General features: G+C 46.0%; 1 protein-coding gene across 3 annotated transcripts in view; it reads left to right on the top strand.

Moving 5' to 3' along the window:
* The window catches only part of Rgk3 (Rad, Gem/Kir family member 3), a 616115-nt gene that overhangs the window by 455046 nt on the left and 142411 nt on the right, over positions 1 to 18658 (top strand). For all 3 annotated transcript variants that reach the window (XM_071696098.1, XM_071696096.1, XM_071696097.1), the window contains one exon: positions 10061 to 10227. In XM_071696098.1, the coding sequence (XP_071552199.1) occupies positions 10061 to 10227 (167 nt within the window). The remainder of the gene's footprint in view (positions 1 to 10060; positions 10228 to 18658) is intronic.

The following is an 18658-nucleotide window of genomic DNA, read 5'->3' as shown; positions in this document are numbered from 1 at the left end:
TGACACATTTACTGACCGCCCAGAGTCGAACGCCTAGGTTCGATTCTTGGTTGCGGCAGTAGCTCCACGGTCAACCCAGCTGTTCGTCCACACTTAGGGTCTTGTCGATAAAATGGGTACCTGGCTCAGGCTACGATATGTATATGTATATAGTGGTAATGAGATGGCCTGAATTAGGGCCTCAGTTGCTCGTACCGCCACAACAAACAAAAAAGAAGTAAACAGGACAACGTATCAAGCTTCCACATGAAACACTCTGGTCTAGTATCAACCCAGGCACAAAGAGACATCATCTCCACTCTTGCTTACACTATAGGATCCGAAAAATCTATACACTTGCCAACTCTCTAAGCTACCTGACTCCCCTTTCAACTCCTACCACATATTACCTTTCCTTTTTTCCCCCATCATTATCGAACGCCCTCAGAATACTAATACACAGTAGAAAAACATCCCACTCACACACACACAGAACACGGCTCTCTTTTTTCTCCTCAGTCATTCCTTTATCACACATCACAAAGACCTAACACAACACATTCCTAATGGCTTCAGCAGCCACAACCACCCTCCTGTAAGGTGCATTTGGCAATAGACATTGCTCCCCCCGACACATCATTATGCAGACGTTTCTTGACGCTATCCTTCACCCTGTCAAAAGCTAACATATCAAAGCTACAAAATGTTCAAAACGGAGCACCTAGGAATATCTTTGCTTACCACCCACCACCATCAACACCTGCACGACGAAAGAAAAACACATCCAGCACAATCCCACCTCAAAATGCTCGGCAACTATTTTTTAAGCAATGGCATGTGGACGGACCCCATCCCATCCAAAGCATTTTATAACCAACCACAAACCCCAAGGTAAAAATAAAGAGCTCACTCCCGACTCACACTGTGGCAAACTATACCCACATATTTCACCATTCCTTTTTCCCAAGAAACTCAACATTGACGAAACATTTGGACATTGTTTTGACTCGACAAGCACTAAAAACGACTGGCCTCTCAGAAACTTTTCAACCTCCATTCCGCCAGACATATAGCCATCTGAAAATACACTCCCGCCCCCAGTCACGCATGTGTTACACTACGTCGCCAATGCATTGGGCATCATCCATGTCTCTAACATTATATGTATTGATTCAGCATATCACACGACCCCTCATGCCCAGATACGGAAGACACTGTCCACCCTCTTTCCATTTGCGCTGCACTTACTCCGCAAAAACAAAAACATTAACACACCTCTCTGCATGCTCTCCTACATGGTAGATGTGATTGGTTAAGGACGCTGGAAACCCTGCAGAAAACTACGGTAAAAGGGTTTTTTAACCAGAGCAATACCGAAGTCACCATAAACTCGTTAAAGTCATCAAAGTTGTCTCCGTTAAGTGAAGTCCCGCAGGAGAGCCTCCTGTCTCCAACAGTGTTCATTAGTTTCACATCTGACATAACTCCTTCCGTAAGAAATTTCCCAATGGACATTCATGCCGACGACGCCTCACAGAGAGTAGTTCTCGTATAACTCAGAACACACACTCTTAGTAAAGATGGAGGCTAACAAATTCACTACAGCGGCGCCGGTAAGAACTGAACCCCAACGGCATCGCCACAGAGGGAAACAGACAGGGTAGCACACTAGCAGCTATCAAAAACCTGTCATACTCTATCGCTACGAGACCTGATGAGAGGTCATAACAAAAGAATCAAAGGTTAAACCTGGCTCAAGCCATGAATCATACCTATCCCCACATGCTCTCCAAAGTTCGCGCAGATCGCCTTTGAAACGCGAATGCTAAGACCACAGAGGACAGATGATATTGGCTCTACGATTCGTTTCCAACGAAAAGGTGGCCCTAGCGTCGGAAACACAGACATGAACGCCCTAAAAATCAAGGCAAGTGGCACGTACTTAAGCACAACAGAAAGTATGGGAGTGATGTGAGACGACGATGTTACGAACCATAGACATATCTAAGACCTCGACCACAGTACAAACTTGGCGCGTACTTAAGCACAACAGAAAGTATGGGAGTGATGTGAGACGACGATGTTACGAACCATAGACATATCTTAAGACCTCGACCACAGTACAAACGTGGAGCACACATGGTTCACACAGGTCCTCAAAACACTGAGGAAACTACCTCCAGCCGTCTCTCGATATGCGCATTGTACGATCCTGGATCTCAGTTTAGCTTATGTCCTCTCTTCCCAAACCCACAAGTAACATCATACGCACCCCCTAGTCTGCTGAGGGTATATTGATAAGGCATAGTAGTACGTGTCCAGTAAATATCCCACACACACATCTGAAAACCTACGCCAAACACCTATATACTTCTGCTACTCCTACACTTGATCGCTGTTTCCCGTGTTACTCTGTAAGCAAACTATAAAATGATGAATGATACGAAGCCCAGAGAGTAGAATTAGCAGAAATATTGGGAACACGTTTTAGTTAAATGTAGGAGAGAGAGAGAGAGAGAGAGAGAGAGAGAGAGAGAGAGAGAGAGAGAGAGAGAGAGAGAGAGAGAGAGAGAGAGAGGGAGGGAGAGAGAGAGAGAGAGAGAGAGAGAGAGAGAGAGAGAGAGAGAGAGAGAGAGAGAGAGAGAGAGAGTGGGTGAGATACAGTGTATTCGTGTTGGGGTCCGGGAGTTAGACCGGGCTTGGAAATAATAGACCTGCAGGAAAGAGAGAGAGAGAGAGAGAGAGAGAGAGAGAGAGAGAGAGAGAGAGAGAGAGAGAGAGAGAGTAAATATTGAGATTAAAACGGAGTTTTAAAGGGTGTGGAAAGAATGATTTTTTTGGAAAAAAAAAAAAAGAAAAATAGACTGTACGTGCTGGATTAACTAGGGTAGCGGTAAAGGGTTTTGGGCAAGTAGAAGACAATGGTGTATAGAAAAGCCAAACAAAAGGGTAGGAGAATATGAAGCTTATAAAAGGGAAGGTCGAACAAAGATGCTGGATGGAGTAAGCCTGAGAATAAAAGCTTAAGTTGTGAACTACATAAGATATATATATATATATATATATATATATATATATATATATATATATATATATATATATATATATATATATATATATATATATCGTCAAGGTGTGTAACGGACCTGCGAAAGATAATTCTCCTTAAAAGAAGCAGTTAAGTTAGAATACAACATTAACACCATTAGCCTTAAGCTTGACACAAGCCTGGAAGCTAGACCTTAACCCTGGTGTAGGGGAGGCACGTGCACGACGAAGATAAAGCTTAACCATGATGCAGAGTGGAAGGCTACCACGTCGGGAGGCAGAAAGTTCACGATGATGGATGGAAAGAGAAGAAGATAGACCAGGAAGCTAAAGCTTAATGCTGGCACAAAGGGTAGCCATACCAGGAAGCTAAAACTTAACGCTGGCACAAAGGGTAGCCATACCAGGAAGCTAAAGCTTAACGCTGGCACAAAGGGTAGCCATACCAGGAAGCTAAAGCTCAATGCTAGCACAAAGGGCAGCCATACCAGGAAGCGAAAGCTTAACGCTGGCACAAAGGGTAGCCTTACCAGGAAGCTAAAGCTTAATGCTGGCACAAAGGGTAGCCATACCAGGAAGCTAAAGCTTAACGCTGGCACAAAGGGTAGCCATACCAGGAAGCTAAAGCTCAATGCTGGCAGAAAGGGCGGCCATACCAGGAAGCTAAAGCTGGATGCTGGCACAAAGGGTAGCCATACCAGGAAGCTAAAGCTCAATGCTGGCACAAAGGGCAGCCATACCAGGAAGCTAAAGCTCAATGCTGGCACAAAGGGCGGCCATACCAGGAAGCTAAAGCTTAACGCTGGCACAAAGGGTAGCCATACCAGGAAGCTAAAGCTCAATGCTAGCACAAAGGGCAGCCATACCAGGAAGCTAAAGCTTAACGCTGGCACTAAGGACAGCCATACCAAGAAGCTAAAGCTCAATGCTGGCACAAAGGGTAGCCATACCAGGAAGCTAAAGCTCAATGCTGGCACAAAGGGCAGCCATACCAGGAAGCTAAAGCTCAATGCTGGCACTAAGGGCAGCCATACCAGGAAGCTAAAGCTCAATGCTGGCACAAAGGGTAGCCATACCAGGAAGCTAAAGCTCAATGCTGGCACAAAGGGCAGCCATACCAGGAAGCTAAAGCTCAATGCTGGCACTAAGGGCAGCCATACCAGGAAGCTAAAGCTTAACGCTGGCACAAAGGGTGGCCATACCAGGAAGCTAAACCTTAACGCTGGCATCGGAGTAAAGAGCGACCATACCAGGGAGCTAAAGCTTATTGCTTCCAATAGTGTGAAGGGCGACCACACCAGGAAGCTTAAGCTTAAGACAATCACAGGGATAGGATGGGTCTAGACAATGAAGACGCTCTTGGCTCCGCAATGACCAAGGTAAGAAGGAAGTGTGGGGAGGAGGAGGAGCGGATTAAGGGCGAGGGTGACTGTAGGGAGAAGATAATTAAGGGAGGGGAGGAAGAGGGGGAGAATATAAGGAGGGAATGGGAGGAGGGGAGAATGGGGGGGGGTAGCTGGGTCAATACACGGGGGGGTGGGGGGGTACTCGAAAAAGTGGTTTAATTATGTACAGGAAATCCATACACAGGGCCCGTCACCCTTAAGGGAGGTCCTTGTGTAGCATACTCTTGACCCGATCACACTTGACTGTGGGGTATTATAGTGGGACATTATGGGGTAGAGGGTGGGGGGGCGAGGGGCAAATTATGGGGGAGGAGAAGGAGACATTGTTGTGACTGTGTGTGTGTGTGTGTGTGTGTGTGTGTGTGTAGCAGTTAGAGAGTTGGGGGGGGGGTCTCATGACGCTCGACCACGGCGACGGTATGACCACTGAACACGAAGGCCATGACTGTGAACACTGCAACAGCACCCTTGACCCCGACGGTGTGAGCCTTGAGCGCAACGGTGTGAGCCTTGAGCGCAACGGTGTGAGCCTTGAGCACGACGGTGTGAGCCTTGAGCACGACGGTGTGAGCCTTGAACACGACGGTGTGAGCCTTGAGTACGATAGTGTGAGCCTTAAGCACGACTGTATGACTTTTGAGCACGACGATGTGACCCTTGAGCACGACGGTGTGACCCTTGAGCACGACGGTGTGAGCCTTGAACACTCTGCGACCCTTGGGGTATGATGACCTGACCTTTGCCTTGACCTCTGAAGATTAAGTTTCACCAATACGCTCAAGAGTCATACACCTTCGTGCTCAGGGGTCAAGCCTTCGTGCTCAAAGGTCACAACGTCGTGCTTAATGGTCATACAGTCGTGCTCAAGGCTCACATCTATGCGCTCAAGGGTTGTCACCCCTTGGTACTCAATGATAGTTGATAGTTCATGATGATGAAAGCGAACGACACATCCGAGAGCAAGACGAACTGCTGTTGTTACCTGCGCATCGCTGAATCAATCAGCCAGCCAGTGCGCAACACACTACCGTACATCTCACTTTACAGTTCTACAACACTGTGCTTTCCGTTCATGCGTACTGGTATCCTCGCGGGCCGTTGGTGTGATGATAATGTTATATCGAGAGAGTCTATTGACCTTGTTACGGTCCTCGTGACTTGACCTACGGCACATCAGATCCCTCGTGTAGGTAAGGGTAGGGTCAGTAGGTAGGGTCGTTCAGGGGGGAGGGAAGAAGGGTGCCATTGACCATGGGTCTAGACGATGGTTATTGATGACGCCCATCGGCTCTGTTCAGTGTCAGGCGACAGAGTCGGGTGTGGCGGGTGTGGGTTTACCCTCCCGTGCAGCTTTGAGTCGGTGATCCCGCGTCGGTCAAGTTAACTTCCTCTTCTTGGAAACTGGTGATTAGGTGAAGACTAATTACAACGAGCCAGTTTGAGTGTGAGGGGGAGAAGCAGTATTCACTGTTGTTGTGTGTGTGTGTGCGTGTGTGTGTGTATGGTGGACGAAGAGGGGGTTGTCCAGTGGAAGTGTGGGTGGTTATGTATACCTGCAACTTTTGGACGTATTTAATACACCAGGTGGTGACCTTCATCCTCGGGTGGGCACGTCCTGCCGGGATGTGAGAGGCACGAGTGGTTGGGGTGTATATGTAAGAGGCATGGCTGGCTGGCTGGCTGGCGACCAGGAGGGTGTGTGTGAGTGTGTGAGTGCAGAGCAGAGCCTGATGCCGTACGTCAGTGTTCGTCCTACTTTCCACCCGAGCAGCTGGGACACTAAGTCTCCCGGATGTTTACACACACACACACACACACACACACACACACACACACACACACACACGCGCGGCAATTAATCAGTTGGCCGAGCTTTCGGGGTGATAATGTTTTCGCAGGGATAGATGTAGCGTAACTTACAGTGTGTGTGTGTGTGTGTGTGTGTGTGTGTGTGTTGCTGCAGGGTTTTCTACGTAATGTTATACGTTTATCCTCCTGTGAGTGCATGGGGTTGGAATCCAAGTGAGGGATGTGGTAGCAGCGGGTTTGAGCTGGGCTTCAATTTGGGCATTCGTATGGTCACCATAATAACTGTGGCGTAGGGATGTGGGCTGTTGGTCGAGATGAGTTTTATAAAGGAGAGAGATGCGAGCGTATGGTGGGTAGAGCAAGCGATGGTGGAGGAAGCGGTGGTAGAGGAAGTGGTGGTGGAGGAAATAATGGTGGAGGAAGTAGTGGTGGAGGAAGTGGTGGTGGATTAAGTAGTGCTGGAGGAAGTAGTGCTGGAGGAAGTGGTGGTGGAGGAAGTGGTGGTAGAGGAAGTAATGGTAGAGGAAGTGGTGGTGGAGGAAGTAGTGGTGGAGGAAGTGGTGGTGGAGGAAGTGGTGGTGGAGGAAGTAGTGGTGGAGGAAGTGGTGGTGGAGGAAGTGTTGGAGATGGACGTGGTGGTGGAATAGGGCGTACCCCAACAGTGCCATGTGGAATTGGGCTGAACAGCTGAAGTGATGGGATTTGTGTGTACAGGAAGAGGTTGAACGCTGGATCACTCACTCGCCTTATCATTTCATCAGTATTTTCCTTTATTCTTCCTATCGCATCGTAACGTTACGTCCCATCATCTATCCTTATTTCCAGGCATTCATTTGTCACTTCCCATCATTTACTGATATCTCTAGTTATTCATTCGTCACTTCCCGTCATTTACTGACATCTCTAGTTATTCATTCGTCACTTCCCATCATTTACTGACATCTCTAGTTATTCATTCGTCACTTCCAGTCATTTATGGACACCTCTAGTTAGTCATTCGTCACTTTCCCTCATTTATGGACACCTTTAGTCATTCTTTCGCCACTTCCCATCCTTTTAAACCTACGTCCTATCGTCGCTTCCCATCATTGTACTCGTGCTTCGCATCAATGTTACCCTGAATGTCCGTCCTTGTATCCTCACGTCCCATCAGCTTATCGTCACTTCCCATCGTTCCTTTCCCCTAAGGTTTCCCAATCATCACAAACCATTCCACGCCCCTCACTCCCCGTCCATCACTTACCAACACCACCACCTCTCGTAGCGTTACAGCTCGTCATTGTAGTAACCTCACGTCCTGAGCAAGCAAGAGGTGTGCTCTGCGGACGCCACTCATACGCATCCTTCACGCAGAAGACGCCAGTTCACCCACTCCTCACTCGTCCCACACTTGCCCCGCCGGGAGATGGCGTTAACTACCTGAATGCTGCTGGAACCCCATACAAAAAAGGGGGGTCCAAGGGATGAGAGTAAGGGATAGACGTATATATAGTGGGATGTGGTAGCCTGTCGGGTGTTGGCTGACCCAATGGGGCGTGGTAGCCTCTCGGGTGCTAGCTGACGTAGGCGCAGGAGAAGGCATCTGAGAAGCCAACACGTCGGCGATGGTGAAGGCATCTAAAGAAGCCAACATCCGATAACTTAATGTCACTTGTATATGCCATGTAACCGAAGACGGCTGTCAGTAAGTCAGCTTTACCCTTCATCATTTATTTTTTATTCGGATATTCCACACCAACTCGTCATCCGGACATATCTTCTTGAGACGAATGTCAGCAGACGGATGAGCGTCTGACTCGCCACAAGGAACGAAACTAATTGTGGTGTCTCACCCAAGACTTGTTCACTTGTACCCACCGCCTCACGAGAGGAGAGGCTGCTCCCCTGTGGTATGCTCAGGGCATGTAACATTCAGTAGGCTGGTCTAGGAGTATGTGTGTGTGGGGAGAGAGACGAAGAATACAAGATGAGGTCAGCAGCTGGGGGTATCTAGGTCACGGGTTCATGTTTGCTTGCACTGAGCTGATGAAATGCATCGGGTTGAGATCTCGTCGCTGGCAATTTCCTTCCTCTGTCTGACTCTCGCCCCCGCCCTCACAGATGATCAAATTTATTGGAAACCTTTGAAAGTCTTTTCCCCCCCTTTCCTCTCCTCCCCATCCTTCCATACAACATGATAATCAGGGTATCTGTCAATGGGGGTGGGAGACACGGGTCTCGCTCCTGCCGCAGTGCTGGACGGACATCGCTGAGGTATTTTGGGATCAACTTCGCTCTTAGGTTCTCTCTCTGCCTCCGCGTGGGTTCCTTCCCCTCCGCCCCCACCTCATGCATTGTATGATATTCGTTCGTGTTGGCTTCTGTTTACGTATTCATCACACCTTCGTCGCGGGACGCGCGCCCCTGGCAGCCTACGGTTACTGCTGATGAAGTCGTCATCAACTTCGTCTTGAGTCAGTGTTCCTTTTCCTTTTGGTTATGGTCTTGGTGGCGGCGCTCGTGAAGTTCTGCTGAAGTCCATGATGTGTGCTTCCCCAAGGGGATTACCTACAGTTCCGTGCTTTGTATATTGTGGTAATGCGGTTTAATTAGTGAGGCAAGCTGTATGCATATCATGCTATTCTGTATCCAGACTGTAGACTGTCCCTATTTATGTTCATATCGTAACATATTTGATATTTAGTTATATAAGCTGAAAGCATATTGTGACATGTTATGTACATAAGTATGCTAAAAAGTATACAGAGCATACGATGCTGTATATATATAGTGTACCCAGTAGTCTACATAGTATACATAGTGTAGTAAATAGCATATATGATTTACGATCTTGTATTCAAGGTGTCGACAGTGATAGCGTCTCTTCTATTTAACAAGTCCATGTCGGTTATGCCTAACGCCTTTGTTTACGTTTCTTCATATATATACATGTATATGTAGGGTTAAAAAATTTTGTTCATAGGTTTGCGCATTATACACAAGCGTTGACTCTCATTATACATCATGGCTATAGTTCGGAGTTGTTTCAGTAAAGGAGATTAAAGCCCTTTAGCATTAATGTTGATCATATACAATGAAGAGCATTTGCAAATCACACTTGGTGTGATGTGCGGCAGTCGGGTTCACAAGAGCGAGGAAGGATAATCTTTATCCTCCCTTCCTGCAGCAGAGCAGAGAGAGCCACCATGCACGAAGTCTCATGATTGGGTGATTGGATGAAGACTGAAGGTGTGCTGTATATGCAACTTAGGCTCCCGAGGTTCGGGGATTCTAAAGTCAGACTCACAATGTCTATAGAGTTCTAGAATGATAGTAAATCCTTGACTGAATGATGGATCATGACTGGATGGTCGGGTATGGGCGAAAACTTTAATACAGATATTGGATGGAAAGTTCTGCGATAGTATGAGTTTTCTAGGTCGGGGGTAAAGGTCAAAGTCACACTCTACCTCCCTCACTGCCCCGTCTCACCCCACGGTGCCTCCCTTACTGCCTCGTCTCACCACACTGTGCCTCCCTCACTGCCCCGTCTCATCACACGGTGCCTCCCTCACTGCCCTGTCTCATCACACGGTGCCTCCCTCACTGCCCTGTCTCATCACACGGTGCCTCCCTCACTGCCCTGTCTCATCACACGGTGCCTCCCTCACCGCCCCGTCACATCACACGGTGCCTCCCTCACTGCCCTGTCTCATCACACGGTGCCTCCCTCACTGCCCTGTTTCATCACACTGCGCCTCCCTCACTGCCTCGTCTCATCACACGGTGTCTCCCTCACTGCCCCGTCTCACCACATCCCCCTGCCTTCTCTCCTGCAGGCATCATCAACCGGGGGGACTCCTTCCGACGACGGCGGTCCCGCAGCAACAGCATCCAGCCGCCCATCGAGGGCCCCATCAGCGGCACCCCCCCTGGCGCGCCCACCTCCCTTGACCTGGCCTCTCCCCCGCAGACCCCGGACCACACCCTCAACACCACGTCTCAGGTAAGCCTTCATAACAGACCACGGACCACACCCCTCAACACCACGTCTCAGGTAAGCCTTCATAACAGACCACGGACCACACCCCTCAACACCACGTCTCAGGTAAGCCCTCATAACAGACCCCGCGAACCACACCCCTCAACACCACGTCTCAGGTAAGCCCTCATAACAGTCCCGCGGACCACACCCCTCAACATCACGTCTCAGGTAAGCCCTCATAAGAGACCCCGGACCAATCATTCCAGTTTGAGCCAACAGTCGGGAAGACTTACCATGCCCCTAGCAAGCTTGTCAACACGCCTTGAGACCAAGAGTACTGTTGTATTTAGAATTTCTTCTTAATACATAAAGGAATATTGAAATAGCTACAACAATGTGTAAATTTACATAGTACCGACCCTTCTCAAAGGGCGAAATATTTACAAGGATAAGGTGATGAATTAGTCAGGTGAGTAAACAAACGTTGTTTGCCCGTGATACGGAAGGACGTCCTTTGCTCCGAACTTGTTTTCAAATGATGGAGGGAAATGTTGAAGTTGATGGTATCATAACGGGGCATAAAGATTTCCCACCCTGGGTTATCTATGTTAAGTTCTTTCAGTCACTCGTAACTTATTGACAGTCTTCGGGATCAAGACTATAGCGGTTGTCATGGAATGTGTGACCCTTTGCCACGTCAGTCCACCTCATCAAATCGTCTTATTTTACATATATCGTGAATCATCCTGGGATAAAAGACGGGTCGGCGGAGCAAACATGAGAAAGTCAGATGGTCACAGGATTTCTTGGAGGACATTTTCTGAGTACTGTAGCGTGATTGTCTGAATGGAGGTAAACGTAGATGATATACCACACTCAAACACCGCACGGTAGACGTAGACGGTACTGTATATCTGGGAGAAGATAGATGATGTACCGTGATCAGCACAACACAGGAATCGATAATACACCTCTACCTGTAAATACACTTACGATGTACCATCGTGAGTATTGTACCGTAGACGGTACTGTACCCTCACTCATGTTAGACGCGGATGTACCCTCACTCATGGCAGACGCGGCTATACCATCATGAACATCGTACCGTAGACGGTACTGTACCCCCTACTCATGGTAGACGCGCCTGTACCATCATGAACATCGTACCGTAGACGGTACTGTACCCTCACTCATAGTAGACGCGCCTGTACCATCATGAACATCGTACCATAGACGGTACTGTACCCCCTACTCATGGTAGACGCGCCTGTACCATCATGAACATCGTACCGTAGACGGTACTGTACCCTCACTCATGGTAGACGCGCCTGTACCATCACGAACCTCGTACTGTAGACGGTACTGCACCCCCTACTCACGGTAGACGCGCCTGTACCATCACGAACCTCGTACTGTAGACGGTACTGCACCCCCTACTCACGGTAGACGCGCCTGTACCATCATGAACCTCGTACCGTAGACGGTACTGTACCCTCACTCATGGTAGACGCGCCTGTACCATCACGAACCTCGTACTGTAGACGGTACTGCACCCCCTACTCACGGTAGACACGCCTGTACCATCATGAACCTCGTACCGTAGACGGTACTGTACCCTCACTCATGGTAGACGTAGCTGTACCCCCACCAGGGAGATCATGGATGATATACCATCATCACTGCTGCACGGTACGCGGTAAGGCAAACTTATCTATTGTCCCTTGCTATGCATACCAAGCGTACATCTCGTGTGTCATGTGGTACACACCTTCAGTATACCCAGGCAACCACCATGCATTACGTAGACACTGGACGTTCTTCTGTTTCCAGTTTGATGTGAGGAAAAGATCTTGTCGCGTAGAATAATTCCTCGATGCATTAGGGGAAAGTGCGGCTCAGGTTTGGTTTGTAAACCTGGGGAAATGAAAATCACACAGTCTCCAGAGATGACCAGAACCCAGTGACCAGAGCCCAGCTCGGAGATGTGATGGGGTTTGTCTTTACCGACAAGTAAATAGACGAAATTGCAAGGTAACAGAATATGCCTCGTTCCTTAGACAATATCACAGCCACTCGACTTGAGCAGGAGGGTATGACCTTGATCATGACTGCACGACTCGAGAATATGAAGGACTTGCCTTCGCCCTTGACTTCTCCTCAAGGGTCAAGTCAGAGGGCCGAGCTGTCGCGTCCAAGGGTTGTCGTACTCAAGGGTCGTACCGCCGTGTACAAAGGGTCATATCAATGCTTTGGAAGAGTCGTAGAGTTTTGCTTAAGAAGACATGGACGAAATGAACCCGTCATCATACCCACAACGAACACCATGTATAGATATATGGATACTCCATTTATGGATATGTGTATACTTCATGTATGGATATATGTATACACCATGTATTGATATATATGTACACACCAGGTATGGATATATGTATACACCATGTATGGATATATATGTATACATCATGTATGGATATATAGGTGCACCATGTATAGATGTATGTATACACCATGTATGGATATATGTATACACCATATATGGATACATATTTATACACCATGTATAGATATATTTATACACCATGTATGGATATATATAAATATACACCAGGTATGGATATATGTATACACCATGTTTGGATACATTTGTATACACCATGTATAGATATATATATATACACCATGTATGGATATATATGTATACACCAGGTATGGATATATGTATACACCAGGTATGGATATATATGTATACACCAGGTATGGATATATGTATACACCATGTATGGATATATATGTATACACCAGGTATGGATATATATGTATACACCATGTATGGATATATATGTATACACCAGGTATGGATATATGTATGCACCATTTATGGTATATATATGTATAAATTTCAAAACCTTCCTCGCGGGTGAGTGTAGCCGACGATGGCGATGCGATTGTAAAAGTCAGATTTTGTGAAGGTATTCAATTTATACTGTTTTATATATCTGTGTGTAACTCTCCCTCTGGCTGGCAATATTGGTGATGTATTGAAAAATGTACAGGTTTCCGTCATATAGTGAACGCCGGGGAAATGTATATATATATATATATCTATATCTACATATATATGTATATATATATATATATATATATATATATATATATATATAGATATATATATAGATATATATATATATATATATATATATATATATATATATATATATATATATATATATATATATATATATATATATATATATTTTTTTTTTTTTTTTTTTTTTTATACTTTGTCGCTGTCTCCCGCGTCTGCGAGGTAGCGCAAGGAAACAGACGAAAGAAATGGCCCAACCCCCCCCCCCCATACACATGTACATACACATGTCCACACACGTGTATACATACCTACACCGCTTTCCATGGTCCACCCCAGACGCCTCACATGCCTTGATTCACTCCACTGACAGCACGTCAACCCCTGTATACCACATCGCTCCAATTCACTCTATTCCTTGCCCTCCTTACACCCTCCTGCATGTTCAGGCCCCGATCACACAAAATCTTTTTCACTCCATCTTTCCACCTCCAATTTGGTCTCCCTCTTCTCCTCGTTCCCTCCACCTCCGACACATATATCCTCTTGGTCAATCTTTCCTCACTCATTCTCTCCATGTGCCCAAACCATTTCAAAACACCCTCTTCTGCTCTCTCAACCACGCTCTTTTTATTTCCACACATCTCTCTTACCCTTACGTTACTTACTCGATCAAACCACCTCACACCACACATTGTCCTCAAACATCTCATTTCCAGCACATCCATCCTCCTGCGCACAACTCTATCCATAGCCCACGCCTCGCAACCATACAATATTGTTGGAACCACTATTCCTTCAAACATACCCATTTTTGCTTTCCGAGATAATGTTCTCGACTTCCACACATTTTTCAAGGCTCCCAAAATTTTCGCCCCCTCCCCCACCCTATGATCCACTTCCGCTTCCATGGTTCCATCCGCTGACAGATCCACTCCCAGATATCTAAAACACTTCACTTCCTCCAGTTTTTCTCCATTCAAACTTACCTCCCAATTGACTTGACCCTCAACCCTACTGTACCTAATAACCTTGCTCTTATTCACATTTACTCTTAACTTTCTTCTTCCACACACTTTACCAAACTCAGTCACCAGCTTCTGCAGTTTCTCACATGAATCAGCCACCAGCGCTGTATCATCAGCGAACAACAACTGACTCACTTCCCAGGCTCTCTCATCCCCAACAGACTTCATACTTGCCCCTCTTTCCAGGACTCTTGCATTCACCTCCCTAACAACCCCATCCATAAACAAATTAAACAACCATGGAGACATCACACACCCCTGCCGCAAACCTACATTCACTGAGAACCAATCACTTTCCTCTCTTCCTACACGTACACATGCCTTACATCCTCGATAAAAACTTTTCACTGCTTCTAACAACTTGCCTCCCACACCATATATTCTTAATACCTTCCACAGAGCATCTCTATCAACTCTATCATATGCCTTCTCCAGATCCATAAATGCTACATACAAATCCATTTGCTTTTCTAAGTATTTCTCACATACATTCTTCAAAGCAAACACCTGATCCACACATCCTCTACCACTTCTGAAACCGCACTGCTCTTCCCCAATCTGATGCTCTGTACATGCCTTCACCCTCTCAATCAATACCCTCCCATATAATTTACCAGGAATACTCAACAAACTTATACCTCTGTAATTTGAGCACTCACTCTTATCCCCTTTGCCTTTGTACAATGGCACTATGCACGCATTCCGCCAATCCTCAGGCACCTCACCATGAGTCATACATACATTAAATAACCTTACCAACCAGTCAACAATACAGTCACCCCCTTTTTTAATAAATTCCACTGCAATACCATCCAAACCTGCTGCCTTGCCGGCTTTCATCTTCCGCAAAGCTTTTACTACCTCTTCTCTGTTTACCAAATCATTTTCCCTAACCCTCTCACTTTGCACCCTAACCCTCTCACTATATATATATATATATATATATATATATATATATATATATATATATATATATATATATATATAGATAGATAGATAGATAGATAGATAGATAGATAGATAGATAGATATAGATATACATATATATGTGTGTGTTTATTTATATGTATTATTTTTGATCTCCGTTTCTCGTGATAGAGAGGCAGAACCAGGAACATTCGCATCTACTCTCTAGCTGTCAAATGTAATGCAAGGAAACAAATGCCCACTATCCACAACCCATTTCTACAGACCTTTCCATAGTTTCCTCCCATACCGCTTCAATGCACCTTTCGCTCCAACCTTCTACCTCTGCCTCGGCTTTCTCCACCTCCCACATGCATACCCTCTTAGTTCTGTCTTCCTAACTCCTCCTCTGCTTCATATCAGCACACCTTCAGCTTTCTCAAGCATGCTCCTCTTGCTGTCTCAGTTCTCGTTTTTACTGTCAATTCTTATTCGATCAACCCTCCTTGCAGCGCATATTCACCTCAAACATTTCATTTTCAACCCGTTCAACATCTGATGTATTTTGCTATCTAGGCTTCACGCCTCGTTTTCGTACAACACCGTCGGGACTACCATAACGTCATAAATTCCCATGTTTACCCTCACAAACAGTAACCACCCTTTCCACAAACTCAGTTCACTTATGACCGTCCCCTCACCCACCCTATGACTCGTGTCAGCTCCCATGATTCCATTCGCTGCCATGTCTGCTCCCAGATATCTAAAACACCTCACATCCTTCAGGATCTTTCCATTCGTACCCACACTCCAGCTACCATGTCTTTTTCCATTGATAAACCTCATGAACTTGCTGTTATTCACATTTCCTTTCAGTTTGCTCCTTTCACACACTCCCAAATTCGGAAACCATCTTATGCAGTTTCTTACTCGATTCTGCCACAAGCGACGTGTCATCAGATATTGTGTACAATGCGAAGTGGGAGAGACATGGAAAGTGGTTTGGTGAAGAGACAAGAGGTTGTGAAAGTCCAGCGTAAGATGAAATGTGGCAAGGCAGCTGGAGTGCATTGTATTGCAATTGGATTTCTTTAGAAAGGAGGGTGATTGAGTTTTTTATTGGTGGGTTAGGATTTTCACTGTATATATGGATAGAGTTGAGGTGCCTGAGGATTGGCAGAATGCATGTATACTACCATCGTATAAAGGCAAAGGGGACGAAGGTGAGTGTTCAAGCTATATAGTTACAAGTTTCTTGAGTGTACCTGTTGAGTTGTATGGGAGCATTGTGAGTGAGGGGGTGAAGGCGTGTACAGAGCACCAGACTGGGTAGGAGCAGTGAGGTACAGAGGTAGTAAAGTATTTTTGGATCAGGTGTATGATTTGAAAAAAAAAAAGCGCGAGAAATACTGAAAGATACAGAAAGGTTTATATGTTGTATTTATGGATCTAGAGAAAGTATATAGTAGGGTTGATGGAGATGCCTTGTTGAAGGTCTTACGAATATGCGGTGTGGAAGGAGGAAAACTAGAAGCAGTGAGAAATTTTCATCAAGAATGTAATGCTTGTGTGTATTTTGGTGAAGGGGAGGGTGAGTGGATTTATATGAAGTTGGGCCTGCGACATGGAAGCTTGATGTCAATTTGGCTATTTAATTTGTGTGGATGGGGTGGTGAAGGAGGCAAATACAAGGATCTTTGAGAGAGAGGTGAGCATGTGGTCTGTAGAGGCTGGAGAGGCATGGAAAGTGAGGAAAATGTTGTTTGCTGATGTAACACAGAACTGGTGTCAGCCTCAAGAGAAAAGCTGCAGAAATTGGTGTCTGAGTTTGGGAGAATGTGTGAAAGGCGGAAAGTGAGAGTAAATGTGAATTAAAGCTATGTCATTAAGTTTGGCAGGGCAGAGAGACAGTTGGGGGTGTGAGTCTCAATGAAGAAAATCTGGAGGAAGAGAAGTGTTTTAGATATCTGGGAGTGGACGTGGCAGCGAATGGAACCATGGAAGAGGAAGTACGTCATAGAGTGGACTAGGGGGGGGGGGGAGATTATGCGAGCATCAAGACTGTGTAGAAAGACTGGTCGTTATCTGGGAGGGCAAAAATGGGTATGTTTGAAGGTATAGTAGTTCCAGCGTTTGACCGGGTAAGAGAGAGGTGTATTCATAAGACAAGTGTGGTTGAGAGAGCTGAGGAGGGTGTGCTGAAATGGTTTGGACAAATAGAGAGAATGAGTGAGGAGAGATTGACAAAGAGGATATATATGTGCCACCAATGGAGGGGAAGAAGAGAAGGGAAAGACCAAACTGGAGATGGAAAGATGGAGTGAAAAATACTTTGAGCGATCTGGGCCTGAACATGCTGGAGGGTGAACGGCGTGCACGATGTGGCGTAAACTGGAGCGATGCGATATACAGGGGGCGAAGTGCTGTCATTGGACTGAGCCAGAGCATTTGAAGCAGCCTGGGGTGGAACCATGGATAACTCTGTTGAGCCTGGTTGTGAATAAGGAGCTGTGGTTTCGGTGCATTACACACGACAGCTGGAGACTAAGTGTGAACGAATGTTGCCTTTTTCTCTGTTTGTTCCTGGCGCTAGCTCGCTAGCACGGGAAACGGCAAACAAGTATACAAGAGAGAAAGAATATATATATATATATATATATATATATATATATATATATATATATATATATATATATATATATATATATATATATATGTATATATATATATATATATATATATATATATATATATATTTTTTTTTTTTTTTTTTTTTATACTTTGTCGCTGTCTCCCGCGTTTGCGAGGTAGCGCAAGGAAACAGACGAAAGAAATGGCCCAACCCCCCCCATACACATGTACATACACACGTCCACACACGCAAATATACATACCTACACAGCCTTCCATGGTTTACCCCAGACGCTTCACATGCCCTGATTCAATCCACTGACAGCACGTCAACCCCTGTATACCACATCGCTCCAATTCACTCTATTCCTTGCCCTCCTTTCACCCTCCTGCATGTTCAGGCCCCGATCACACAAAATCCTTTTCACTCCATCTTTCCACCTCCAATTTGGTCTCCCTCTTCTCCTCGTTCCCTCCACCTCCGACACATATATCCTCTTGGTCAATCTTTCCTCACTCATTCTCTCCATGTGCCCAAACCATTTCAAAAACCCTCTTCTGCTCTCTCAACCACGCTCTTTTTATTTCCACACATCTCTCTTACCCTTACGTTACTTACTCGATCAAACCACCTCACACCACACATTGTCCTCAAACATCTCATTTCCAGCACATCCATCCTCCTGCGCACAACTCTATCCATAGCCCACGCCTCGCAACCATACAACATTGTTGGAACTACTATTCCTTCAAACATACCCATTTTTGCTTTCCGGGATAATGTTCTCGACTTCCACAC

This window comes from Panulirus ornatus, chromosome 59, assembly GCF_036320965.1.
Source record: "Panulirus ornatus isolate Po-2019 chromosome 59, ASM3632096v1, whole genome shotgun sequence".
Classification (NCBI taxonomy): Eukaryota; Metazoa; Arthropoda; class Malacostraca; order Decapoda; family Palinuridae; genus Panulirus; species Panulirus ornatus.
This window is presented reverse-complemented; position numbering and strand designations above follow the sequence as displayed.